Consider the following 13,427-nt stretch of genomic DNA (forward strand, 5'->3'; position numbering starts at 1 on the left):
AATAAATATTTTAAAAAAGAAACTGGACAGGTATCAAATAAATGACCTAGCCATGTGTCTCTTGTATCTAGATAAGAAGAAGCCAAATCCAAAATTAGCAAGGGGAAATAATAAAAAAACATAGAAAAAGGAATATACAAAAGATTCCTTGTGAGTTTTTTTAAAAACGTAGATAAAATTATAAAACAATTGGCACAACTAAAAAATGTGGAAAACCCAAATTAATAAAGTAAAAATTTAGATGCTATAAAGGGTGCCACATAACTTAGAAGAATCACCAGGAATTACTATAAATAGAGAGATATGTCAACAAGTTGGAAAATCTAGATGAAATCAACAGATTGTAAGACACAATGCACCAAAACTGAGTTATGAAGACATAGAAAACCCAAACAAACCAATAACCAAAATGTAAATTGAATCAGTAATAAAGAGCCAACAAATAATAACCCAGGACCAGAAGGTTTCATTGCTGAATTCTACCAAAAAATGGATCCCGATCCTTCTTAAACTGTTCAAAGCAATTGAAAGGGTGGGAAACATCCCAAACTTCTCCTGTGAAGCCAGCATCACCTTAATTCCAAAACTAGAAAAAGAAACAATAAAATTCCTCACACACCTCCCTGAGTATCACAGCCTACTACCTCCCTTCAGGGATAATGCAGGCTTCAAAAGAGGTTTTGGAGTTTTCCTCAAAATCTTGTAATGAAGGAATTCAGACATCTGTCTCTGTCTTTGTATTTGAGTTACAGATCAATATCTGATGAACACTTACACAGAAATCCAGTCTCAGAAGATGTTTTAGGCTCTAGGATTACTTCAGACTCAATGTCTATGCCTGAACATGTCTTGACAAATGAATCTATACATGTGTCTTCTGTTGCACACATTGAACACATAGTACATGATAGTGTAGTAGATGCAGAAATCGTCACTGATCCTCTCACCACCGACATAGTTTCAGAAGAAGTATTGGTAGCAGATTGTGCCTCTGAAGCAGTCTTAGATGCCAATGGAATCCCTGTGGACCAACAAGATGATAAAGGCAACTGTGAAGACTACCTTATGATTTCCTGTAAGTCTTGGAGCTCAGTGAATTTTAAACGCATTTTTTAAAACTTTCTTTCAGTGGTGAAATTTGTTTTACTTAAATTTCTGTAAAATGAAGCTTAATATCATAAATATATATGCCATGTGAGATAAGCAATAATTAAGTAAAATTGTACACAGTATTTCTGCCTAAGAATGAAACAGAAAGATGAGAAAGAAAAAGAGTAAAAAATGACTGAAGTTCATGGAATCATAAAAAGTGTTTTATTTTTTAGTCATCAGAATTACAAGTGAAATGTGAATGACATTCAACTTGAAATGTATCTTGTCTTTTTCTTTTTTTGGTGCAGTCACTTCTGTACTTTCTGATATCATCCCTTTTCCCTTCAACATAATGTTTTTTTTAATACATGATTGGCTTTGCAATTATCAGTTGCATTTCTTGAAATGAAATGGCCATAGATAAGCAGGTAGTTTATGTATGTCTCAGTTTGGTTAGAGGTTAATATTTACTCATTTTGAAAGGCAGAGTTACAGATACAGAGGGAGAGACAAAGAGAGATCTTCCATTTTCTGATCCACACCCCAAAAAGCCACAACAGCCAGGACTGGGTCAGGCCAAAGCCAGGAGCCCAGAATTACATGAGTCTCCCACTTAGCTACAGAGGCCCAAGGACATGGACTGTCTGCTGCTGCTTTCTCAGGCTCATGAGCAAGGAATTGGATTGGACATGGAAGAGCTGGGACACTGAATGGTGCCTGTGAGGGATGCTTCATTGCAGATGGTGGCTTAATAACTCTGTGTTCTTAACTCCAGCTCCTCATGTACGCTTTAATCTTGTCTTACTGATTGATACCTATGGGATGTTGATTTTCTTGACTGTTTAAGCATTTCAGTAACCTGAATATTATTGCGCATAGTTTTGTTTACGTAGGAGTTGTCATAAAATCTTTGGTATTTTTGATTCCGTTATTTAAATATGCTGTGCTATCTACATTAATGCCGAATTTACACGGTGGTCACCTTCTACCTGGTTATATAATTAACTTCTAATTAACCACCTGTCATGGGCATTTGGAAAATGCTGAGCCATGGGTGGGTTCTCTCTCTCTTTTCTCTGTCTCTCTCCTTTGCCCACATACAAAATCCCACCCCCACCACGAATAGAAAAAAAAAGTAAGGCTCAGCTAGTTGACCCCTGGCACCCATGTAGAAGACCTATTTTGAATGCTTGGCTGCTGGCCTCAGCCTTGCCTAGCCTTGAGTATAGTGAACATTTCAAGAGTGAACAAGCTGATGGAAGAGATCTCTATTTCTCTCCTTCCTTTACATCTTCTTTCAGTCACTCTGCATTTCAGATGGATGAATAGATGGAGGGTTGGATGGATATTGGAAGAGAAAAAGGTTCTTAGTTCCGAAGGATACAAAAGTGTTTTGGGGGATGATGGGGCAGAATGGAAATACATGGAAATTAATGATAATTCTAATAACTAAATTTTTAAAAACCACTGAATTACACTTTACATTGTAAAGGTGTTGAATTTTATGTGTGTCTCAGTGTAAAACATTGGAATCTGTGGAGGCAATTTGTTATTCTGTTAAGAAATTGATGGAATGATAAAATCACCAAATCATAATTACAGTTAGATTAGTGTACTAGGTGGTTTCCCATATAAAAATACCATGAAACAGTAACTATATAAAAGTTCTGAGACAACTATAGCCTAAGAATTTTTTACCTCTAAATTTACTCAAGTCAAAATTGACATTCAAGTGTCCACAATTTTAGGATTTTAGCATCTGTGAGTGATGGGCTTGCTGTTTGGTAATTAATGGTGAAAACCAAAGGATAAATATTGGAAACGACTCAAGACTTCAAAAGCTGGTAAAACAATGGGTAACAGTTTTTTAACTAATATAATATTGGACAAAACATTGAAGTAATGTAACAATAGATTTCTGCAAAACAAAGTATTTGGCATAATACAATATGTAAATATGTTAATTTTTAACCTCATATAGCAGTTGAAATATGCAATTCTAGCCCCATGTTTTCTAAAATATTAAGAATATTTTAAAATGTAGCATCTTGAATTGTAGGTAAACATGAACACTCTACTTCAAATTAATGTTGGATAGTTATTAATGTCAGGCAGTGTTACAGACTAATCAAAACAGAGGAACATTCCATTTCCTCTTGGTCACTGATTGTAATAGGGCTACACAAATATAAAAGTAATAAATGGGTTGTTTATGTGCTGGAGATTTCGGGGACTGGCCCTGTGTTGTAGCGGGTAAAACCGGCACCTGCAGTGGCAGCATCCCAAATAGGCACCAGTTTGAGTCCCTGCTGCTCCACTTTCGATCCAGCTCTCTACTGTGGCCTGCGAAAGCAGTAGATAATAACGCAAGTCCTTGGGCTCCTGCACCTGTGTGGGAGATGTGGAGGAAGCTCCTGGCTCCTGGGTTAGCATAGCTCTGGCTGTTGCAGCCAGTTGGGGAGTGAACCAGTGGATGGTCTCTCCCTCTCTCTGCCTCTCGTGTCTTGTGTAACTATTTCAAATAAATAAGTGAATCTTCAAAAAAAAAGAAAAAAAGTGAAAACTCGATCAAGAGTTTTTGACTTGCAAGTATGATCTAGGAGACACTCAATTCAGGAAAGTGCAGAGTAAATGTGTCAGTTGCTGGGTTAAAGAACAAGTCAGATGAGGACTGAGAAATCCTCTTATGTAATTTCAGCCAACACTTTTAATGAAATCAGCCAAAAACCTGATTGTGAGTTTAGAGAGTGTGTAGTGTGAATAATTAAAAAAAAATGAAACAATCGTGTGAAGTTCTGTGAAATGAGCTCACAAGAAGGTGAGTTTTTTTGTTTTATTGTTGACTCAAGGCAGGGGGGAAATCTTACTTGTTTCCTAGTAGAAATAGTCATGTAGAGTCATGGATCAGTAAGTGGTGTTAAAACTGTAAAGGGAGGATGTGATATGGAACCTGAGTAGAGAAGTTAGTTTTATAGAACAAGCAAAACTACTTTTCTCATAATATGCAGGGAAGACAAAGTTTATGGATTTACTTGTGGGATGTTAGATACATGGGCTTTCAATTCTTGATCCACAGATAGGTAGTGGTGGAACTTTAAGGGAAAAATGCGAAACAGAGTCCACTGAAGATTCATGGATTTTTTTTAAGATTTTATTTATTTGAGAGGTAGAGTTCTAGTCAGAGAGAGAGAGAGAAAGGTTTTTAATCCACTATTTCACTCCCCAAATGTCTGTGACTTCTGGAGCTAGGCTGATCTCAAGCCAGGAACCAGAGGCTTACTTCAGTTCTCCCACATGATTGCAGGGGCTCAAGCACTTGGTCCATTCTCTGCTGCTTTCCCAGGCCATAGCAGAGAGCTGCATCAGAAGAGGAATAACTGGGACTAGAACCCATGTCCATATGGGATGACAGCACTGACAATGGAGGATTAACCTACTGTGCCAGAGCCTTGGCCCCAGTAGTCTTATGTTTAAGAAAGAATATTCATGTTGCTTAGTTTTTATAATGAATAATTTGTATAGACTTATGTGCTGAAGGAAAAGTTGCATCATGCAAATTTGTAATTCCAGCAGCTGAGTAAAATGAAATGAAAAGAGGAGCATAGAAATGGAGAAAATGTTGAAGGGAATAGAGAGGTCAGCTGTGTTATTACACAGTTTTGTTAAATTTGATAGAAAAAATTTTGGAGATTTTCATTAAAAATTCTCCCATCAGTTTTTTTTTACTTGTATTTATTGCAGAGGTACAGAAATTCTGATATTGTAAATTCTGTTAATGGTTCAAATGATATGTTTTTTTTCATTTATTAAACTTTTACTTAATGAATATAAATTTCCAAAGTACAGCTTATGGGTTACAATAGATTTCCCCCTCCCATAACTTCCCTCCCACCCACAACCCTCCCTTTTCCTACCCCCTCTTCCCTTCCATTCACATCAAGATTCATTTTCAATTCTCTTTATATACAGAAGATCAGTTTATATATATTAAGTAAAGATTTCAACAGTTTGCCCCCATATAGCAACACAAAGTGAAAAAATACTGTTGGAGTACTAGTTATAGCATTAAATAAGAGTGTACAGCACATTAAAGACAGTTCCTACATAATATTTTTTTAAAATTAATTAATTTTCTATGCCATTTCCAATTTAACACCAGGTTTTTTTTCATTTCCAATTATCTTTATATATAGAAGATCGATTCTGTATACAATTAGTAAAGATTTAGTTAGAGTTAGAAATTTAGTTAGAGTTAGAAATGTGCCAGGGGATTCCAATACAGTCCCATCAAGGTGGCATGTACCAATGCCATCTCACTAGTCCAAGTGATCAATTTCAGTTCACAATTGATGGCTCTGATAGGTCTAAGAATCAAAGGGATTACACAAACAAGTGTCTGCTAATACTAACTGATAAAATCAAAAAGGGAGAGAACGATCCATCATGGGAAGTGGGATACACAGCAGACTCGTAGAATGGCAGATGTCCTAAACAACACTCTAGCCTCAGAATCAGCCCTTAAGCCATTTGGATATGGCTGAAGAGCCCATGAGAGTATTGTAGGCATGGAAAGCCAAGACACCATGGAAAAGAAAAAAAAAGAAGACCTAACTGACAGATCTCTGTGAGTGAGATCCCAGTGGAAAGAATGGGGCCATCAAAGAAGGAGGTACCTTTCTCCGAAGGGAGGAGAGAACTTCCACTTTGACTATGACCCTATTGGAATAAGATCAAAGTCGGCAAACTCTAAAGGCTTCCATAGCCTTGACAGCTCATGACTAGAGCCTAGGGAGATTACTGACACCATAAACAAGAGTGTCAAATTGTTAAGTCAGCAACAGGAGTCACTATGTACTTGCATCTCATGTGGGATCTGTCCTTAATGTGTTGTCTAATGTACAGTGATGCTATAACTAGTAGTGAAACAGTATTTTTACACTTTGTGTTTCTGTTTGGGTGCAAACTGATGAAATGATTTGGTTTTAAACACATTTGATCTCTTTTACTAAATATTTATTCCATCCATCTCAACAAAAAAGTATTTTTCATTTAATGCAAAATTCAATCATAGTTCTTAAACTTAGGGTATGTGAGATATGAGGCTTGTGATGCAAGGGTAATAAGTAAGACAGAAGGTGGAAAATTGTTAGGGAAGATTTTATTTAGTTGCATGGCTGTGGTTTGTATTTCATTTAATAGAAGAAGGATCTATTAGGTATTAGAAGTACTATAGAAGAAAAAATTTACTGGATTTTTATTTTGACGGGCTTAACCAGAGCAGTATCTTGGGGTATTTGAAAGTATTTGGAAGACAGAGAGATGACACACAATTGAATTTTTTTTCCCGGGGTGGGCAGTGATAAGTCACTTTAACAACAATCTGATTTTCTGAGTCCAGGCAATTTTTGAAGATAGGCAAATTGTGGGAACCAGTATTAAGAAAAAGAATATGGCACATAAGCTTCACACTGAAAATTGCATTTGAATGGTGTCATGTGTGGGTGTGTTTGATACAATTGTAAGATACCTTGCCAAAAGTAATTATTAGCAGCATTATTAATTTTCAGATATGCTTTTTTTATTTTGGAGAGATCTTACTCTAAAGCTTAAAAGTTCTTTGTTACTACAATTTTAAGGCAGTTTACATTAACTGTCTCACTGTAGTGTACCATCCTGACAGTTGTAGTTTGATTCTTTAAAAATTTGTGATTCAACAGAAGCAGATAAGATGAAATGGTATTAAGGTGTAGTTCTTTTCTAAGTGCTGGTTTTACTGCTAGGATATTGCTTCTAAGATCTTTAAAAAATCTGTAACACATAGTCGTCATTTGACTTAGGGATAGCAAGGATGAAATATTTCCTTTCGTGTCTTGAATTATTAGGAGTTTATGTGAAATTTTTTTACATGAAATACATCTCATGGTAAAAATCAACCACTTTTATGTAAGCCAGATTAAATATTACATTCACAAAAAGACCTCTTAAAAATACCATCATCTTCCTTAAATATCTGTTATTGTTCAGGATGTATTTTTTGCCATTTCAGTGGATGATGCGGGTAAAATAGAATACGAAAATTCCTCTGGAGTGACCATGGATGCAGAGGCAGAAATGAATCCTTGTAAAGTAGATGGCACTTGCCCTGAAGTGATCAAAGTGTACATTTTTAAAGCTGACACTGGAGAGGATGACTTAGGTAAGGGGAGATTTAAGCATTTTATTTATCCTGTTCCAAATAGTTTAATATGATGAACTTTTTCCTGAGATTTTTTACTTTCTTATATAATTATGTCAGATGGAAAATTTGAAATCTTTTCCAACACTTTAAGAGTTACTTTTAATGTTATAAAAACATTGTAAAAGCTAATAAATGAAATGGGTCAAACAAAATTTGAAATAAATTCTTAGAGCTGTCTTCTTCCCTGAAAGGTGGAACTGTAGACATTGTAGAGAGTGAGCCTGATAATGATCATGGAGTCGAATTACTTGATCAGAACAGCAGTATTCGTGTTCCCAGGGAAAAGATGGTTTATATGGCTGTTGATGAGTCTCAACAAGAAGATGAAGATCTAAGTAAGCAGGGGGGCTCTCAATGGGAGATATGTTTATGTTTCTATTCAACTTTTTAGTGCAAGCAATCTCTGAAGGAAAGAAACGGCACTGTTTTAGAGATTTTTTTATGCTGTCATACTCCAAGGAGAGACATCACTTTAATGTAAGCTTAGATTGTTGTTTTATAAACAGATTATGAGGAACAGCATTTGGCCCAGCAGTTAAAACACCAGAGTCCCATATCAGAGTGCCTAACTTGAACTCCAAACCTGGCTATACTCCCAGTTTCCCCACTGATGCATACCACTGGGGACAGGATATGATGTTCAAGTATTTGAGTCCTTGCCATACACATAGGCTAAAGCTAATACAGGCATTTGGAAAATGAACAAGTATATAGGCTTGTGGCCATCTGTTTGTGTGTCTCTCAAATTATGTACCAAAAAAACTACACAGGGAAAACCAATAATTATTGAATATTTATTGCTGTGTTTTCCTGATAATATATTTTTCTTGTGTAATCTCTGTAAACCTAATCACAAAGCTTTTATAATTTTCCACTTAGATGTTGCTGAAATTGCTGATGAAGTTTATAGGGAAGTGATTGTAGGAGAGGAAGATGCTGCTGTTGCAGCAGCTGCTGCTGCTGTACATGAACAACAAATGGATGACAATGAAATCAAAACCTTCATGCCAATAGCATGGGCAGCTGCTTATGGTGGGTCACATGCCAGCTATGTGGATTCATACTTCTTGAGCAATCAGTTTATTGCTGGAAAATAATTTCCATAGTTTTATAGATTTCAGAAGTATGAAGTTTATTGGAGTGGTAATTTAAGCAAAAGGAAAGAAAAATTTCATATTTTGTTGACTTCATTTAATCTTATTCTATATTTCTGTTGTGATGTTTCATATATTACTGTATGGGCTTTTAAACTCAGATTTTTTATATTGAGTTTATGTAGCTTATGACGTTACAATTTTGGGAGACAACCCCGAAAACTGTGGGGCAAAAGTGAATGCTGAAATTGGAAGCTAGGCATTTTTTGTGATCTTGCTATAAACATGCCCATTAAACCCTTTACCTAAATTAGGGAATTTCTGTCATTCATGAGTATCATGGCTTATTTCTCATTGTTGTAGTTAATAAGGAATTCCTAATTCTTTATCATTTATAAGACTGTATAATTTTGTTTTTTAATGCACATCGTTAGGTAATAATTCTGATGGAATTGAAAACGGAAATGGCACTGCCAGTGCCCTCTTGCACATAGATGAGTCTGCTGGCCTTGGCAGACTGGCTAAACAAAAACCAAAGAAAAGGAGAAGACCTGATTCCAGGCAGTACCAAACAGGTGAGGGCACACAAGTTCCACCACGCAGTGTGTTCTGCGAGCTCTCAGATGAAACTCTAGTATGTATCCACAGAACTGTCATGATGGCATTTTAGCCACTAGCTTGCAGCTTTGGTATATAGAATTTGAAAATACAATTTTCAGAATTCAGTGATATTCATGAATGATTTTTTTAGATAAGAAAGAAGCAGGTTTTGGATCATAATTTGAGACAGGGTGAAAAATCTCAGGATTCAGTGAAATAACAATTTGTAAAATATGTTTACATGAATAATATAAATATGTCAGAAGGCAAGCATAATTTACAGATGAGCAGAATATATGTACTTAAGTTGTTCAGGGGCCATATTCCTTTCCTGGATTGATTTGTATACTGATTGACACTTTAGAGAGAATTGTCATATATATGGTTAAGTCTTACTGTCAGCCTAAATTTTACTAGAAATGATCTATAAGTAGAAATGTTGGACTTTATTTTTAGAAATGATTCTCTGCACGTTCCTAAACTGATGTAGTTTTGTCATTGTTTGATTTTTTTTCCTTAAACTCGAGGGAGTCAGGTCAATTGAATCATCTGAGCAGAACAGTTTTTTTTTTTTAATTACTCAGACTGTCTCATGTTGCCCGGCAGTAAAAGGAATACTATTAATTTGAGTGTTTTTTCCAAGAATGTTTAAATCATGTTGCATTTTGAAGAAACCTAAGCAACTTGGTTTGATCACTCATGCACCCTTCTTTTGCTTTCTTAGCAATAATTATTGGCCCTGATGGACATCCCTTGACTGTCTATCCTTGCATTATTTGTGGGAAGAAGTTTAAGTCCAGAGGATTCTTGAAAAGGCACATGAAAAACCATCCTGAGCACCTTACCAAGAAGAAGTATCACTGTACTGACTGTGACTATACTACCAACAAAAAGTTAAGTTTACACAACCATCTAGAAAGCCACAAGCTGACCAGCAAGACAGAGAAGGTTATTGAATGCGATGAGTGCGGGAAGCATTTCTCTCATACTGGTGCTTTGGTTACTCACAAAATGATTCATAAAGAAAAAGTAGCTAACAAAATGCACAAGTGTAAATTCTGTGATTATGAGACGGCTGAACAAGGGCTATTGAATCGCCACCTCTTGGCAGTCCACAGCAAGAACTTTCCTCATTTTTGTGTGGAGTGTGGTAAAGGTTTCCGTCACCCATCAGAGCTCAAAAAGCACATGAGAATCCATACTGGCGAGAAGCCATACCAATGCCAGTACTGCGAATATAGGTCTGCAGACTCTTCTAATTTAAAAACACATGTAAAAACTAAGCATACTAGAGAAATGCCATTCAAATGTGACATTTGTCTTCTGACTTTCTCCGATATCAAAGAGGTGCAGCAGCATGCTCTTATCCACCAAGAGAGCAAAACACACCAGTGTTTGCATTGTGATCACAAGAGTTCGAACTCAAGTGATTTGAAATGACACATTATTTCAGTTCACACAAAGGACTACCCCCACAAGTGTGACATGTGTGATAAAGGCTTTCATCGGCCTTCAGAACTTAAGAAACATGTGGCTGCTCACAAGGGTAAAAAAATGCATCAGTGTAGACATTGTGATTTTAAGATTGCAGATCCATTTGTTCTGAGTCGCCATATTCTCTCAGTTCACACAAAAGATCTTCCATTTAGGTGTAAGAGATGTAGAAAGGGATTTAGACAACAGAATGAACTTAAAAAGCATATGAAGACACACAGTGGCAGGAAAGTGTATCAGTGTGAGTACTGTGAGTATAGCACTAGAGACGCCTCAGGCTTTAAACGGCATGTTATTTCTAATCATACAAAAGACTATCCTCACCGATGTGAGTACTGCAAGAAAGGGTTCCGAAGACCTTCAGAAAAGAACCAGCACATCATGCGACATCATAAAGAAGTTGGCCTGTCCTAACAGTACTTACAGAGATGATTGAAAAAATAACTGGTGTTCGTAGAAACTTCATGTTAAAGACAGTTACTATCACTTACTTAAATACTGTATTAATTTATGCTATGTACAAAAGCAATTATTCCAACATTTCTTTATATTTTATTCAAGAATATTCTGAATGCTGTTCAGTCCTCTAATAAGTTTGGGCAACTGGCAACAATTAGGTTGCTTTCAAGAAGGTAATCGCACAATCTATACTGAATTTACAGTTTTAGAGCTTTACTGTTTTAACTATTTACACTGTTCACCGTGATGGTACTTGTCTAAGACAAAGTAAGATTGGTAACTCTAACAGTAAAGATGTTTTCCCCCACATAAATTTTTTTCCATTAATAGATGCATCTGCTAATATAAACTGGGAGATTTTAATGTCACATCTTATAACATGGAAATCATTTTCTTGTCTTTCTTACTGTTCTTTTCAGACTACCTGACAGACTAAATTCGAAACTCTAGCATATGGAACACTGACTAGATTTGTATTTGGTTTTCATTTTGTTTAATAGGCAAAATATGCAGCTAAAGAAAGCTTACATTTTCTTTTCAGTGCTTTCATCTTTTGTCAACATAGCCAACATAAAAAATTATATTGCAAGGGCATGTATTTTTTTTTATTCTATCTGTGTTGATTTACCTTGGAATAATATTTTAAAAACATGACTTAACTGAAGATTGAATTTAGAGGTAAATGTGGCTCCTAAGATTTTTTGCAACTTGATGTGTATGCTGTACACTGAATTTGAGATATGAGTGTGTTTGCTCAAAACATATTTAATGACAATCTCAAATTTGATAAAATGTGGAATAGTTTGAAAGATGTTATGATTTTTAAGAGCTGCTTGGTAAACTTGTTCTTGAGAGCATTGATTCACATGAAGAATTAGAAGGAAAATAAGGACACTGGAAAGGGCAAAGCTATTCTTTAAATATTTTTGATAACTGAAAAATGGAAAGTAAGGTATTCCTAGGTGAAATGTTTTCATATAATTTCACATTCATACCTTAAATCTTGTCTCCTTCTGGGAGGCTAATTCAGTTTTCTGTTGAGAATTCTGTGAGGAAACTCTATTTTAAAAAAGAGACAATTAAAGAAGTAATGGCTCCATGTGTTTGTTACCACCTGGGATTTGCAAGTCCAGTCTTTTTCATTGTTTAGAGAGTTTGCAAAATTTAAAAAGATTTAAAATGCAAGTTGGCTTTGATTGGAAGATAAAAGTAGGTTTTAGTAACTAAAATCCTGTTGCATTGTTGGAATCTACCAGGTCTTTCAGTTTTATCTTATGTTTGAGAGTTAACATTTTTAGCAGTTAGTAAGTAATTTTTCAGTTAATAAAGTGAATGCAACTCACTAGGATTTGGTGAATATGAATATGAATTTTGGAGAACCGAAGCCACTTTTTAAGTTACGTCAGTTGAGTATTACACATACATATTTCGCACAAGGGAATTAGAAAACTTCTTCCCCATTTGATAACTGATTTCATTAAGTTGCTTCATTCCACTTATCATAACCGTTAAGTTTTTATCTGTCATCTTTCTATATGGTACTAAGTTATATTCAGAAGCTGTATTTACAGGATTAGAAGTCTAAGTGGTGTTTAACAGCCCCTATTATGCTAGATTAATTTAGTCTAGCTTAAAAGTCACTGGGCATATGGGAATTTAAACCTAATGTCAGCCAAAGCCCTGGAATAGATTTTGTTTTGGAACATCTTACTCCTTTTTAGAACATAGTCATACCTTCTCCCAGTTTTTAATGTTATTCTCTGTCCTGTTTCTGAAAACTCTGTTTCTTATTTACTTCTAAAACCTTATTTGAATTTGAATTTTTTCCTTGGGTAATAGAAAATGCTTATAAGACATTTATTTAGGAATTTTAAAACATTCTGTGAAGTTTATTGATGAGGAAATCAGTACATACTTATATTTTAGAATGAATTGAAAGATTAATACAACAAGGCTTATTTCTCACATAGGCTGGAGTTATTCAAAGTTTTTTTTTTATTTTTATTTTTAATATAATATATATTATATGTATATATATTGACAGGCAGAGTGGATAGTGAGAGAGAGAGAGACAGAGAGAAAGGTCTTCCTTTTTGCCGTTGGTTCACCCTCCAATGGCCGCTGTGGCCAGCGCATTGTGCTGATCTGAAGGCAGGAGCCAGATGTTTCTTCTGGTCTCCCATGCAGGTACAGGGCCCAAGGACTTGGACCATCCTCCACTGCACTCCCGGGCCACAGCAGAGAGCTGGCCTGGAAGAGGGGCAACCAGGATAGAATCTGGCACCCTGGTGGGCGGCAAGATGGCGGAATAGGCAGGGAGCACACTATTAGTCGGGGGGAAAGAAAGTTTAATATAAGTGGAGATACTGCAGGGTCAAGGAAGAGTAGGGGATGAAACAGCAGAGGAAACACTTCCAGAACTAGTGATTCACAGTGGACCTGCGTGGAGA

The 13,427-nt window shown here is 35.9% G+C and overlaps 1 protein-coding gene across 1 annotated transcript; it reads left to right on the plus strand.

Moving 5' to 3' along the window:
• Window positions 1–796: 796 nt before the first annotated feature.
• On the plus strand, window positions 797–12,594 carry LOC133754212 (zinc finger X-chromosomal protein-like). Its single transcript, XM_062184721.1, is given in 6 exon segments — window positions 797–1,075; window positions 7,139–7,288; window positions 7,522–7,665; window positions 8,210–8,362; window positions 8,859–8,999; window positions 9,749–12,594. Coding segments are annotated over 6 exon segments (2,019 nt in total). The 5' UTR covers window positions 797–828; the 3' UTR covers window positions 10,933–12,594.
• The last annotated feature ends 833 nt before the right edge of the window (window positions 12,595–13,427 follow it).

The sequence above is a fragment of the Lepus europaeus genome, chromosome Y (genome assembly GCF_033115175.1).
Source record: "Lepus europaeus isolate LE1 chromosome Y, mLepTim1.pri, whole genome shotgun sequence".
In the NCBI taxonomy this organism is placed as follows: domain Eukaryota; kingdom Metazoa; phylum Chordata; class Mammalia; order Lagomorpha; family Leporidae; genus Lepus; species Lepus europaeus.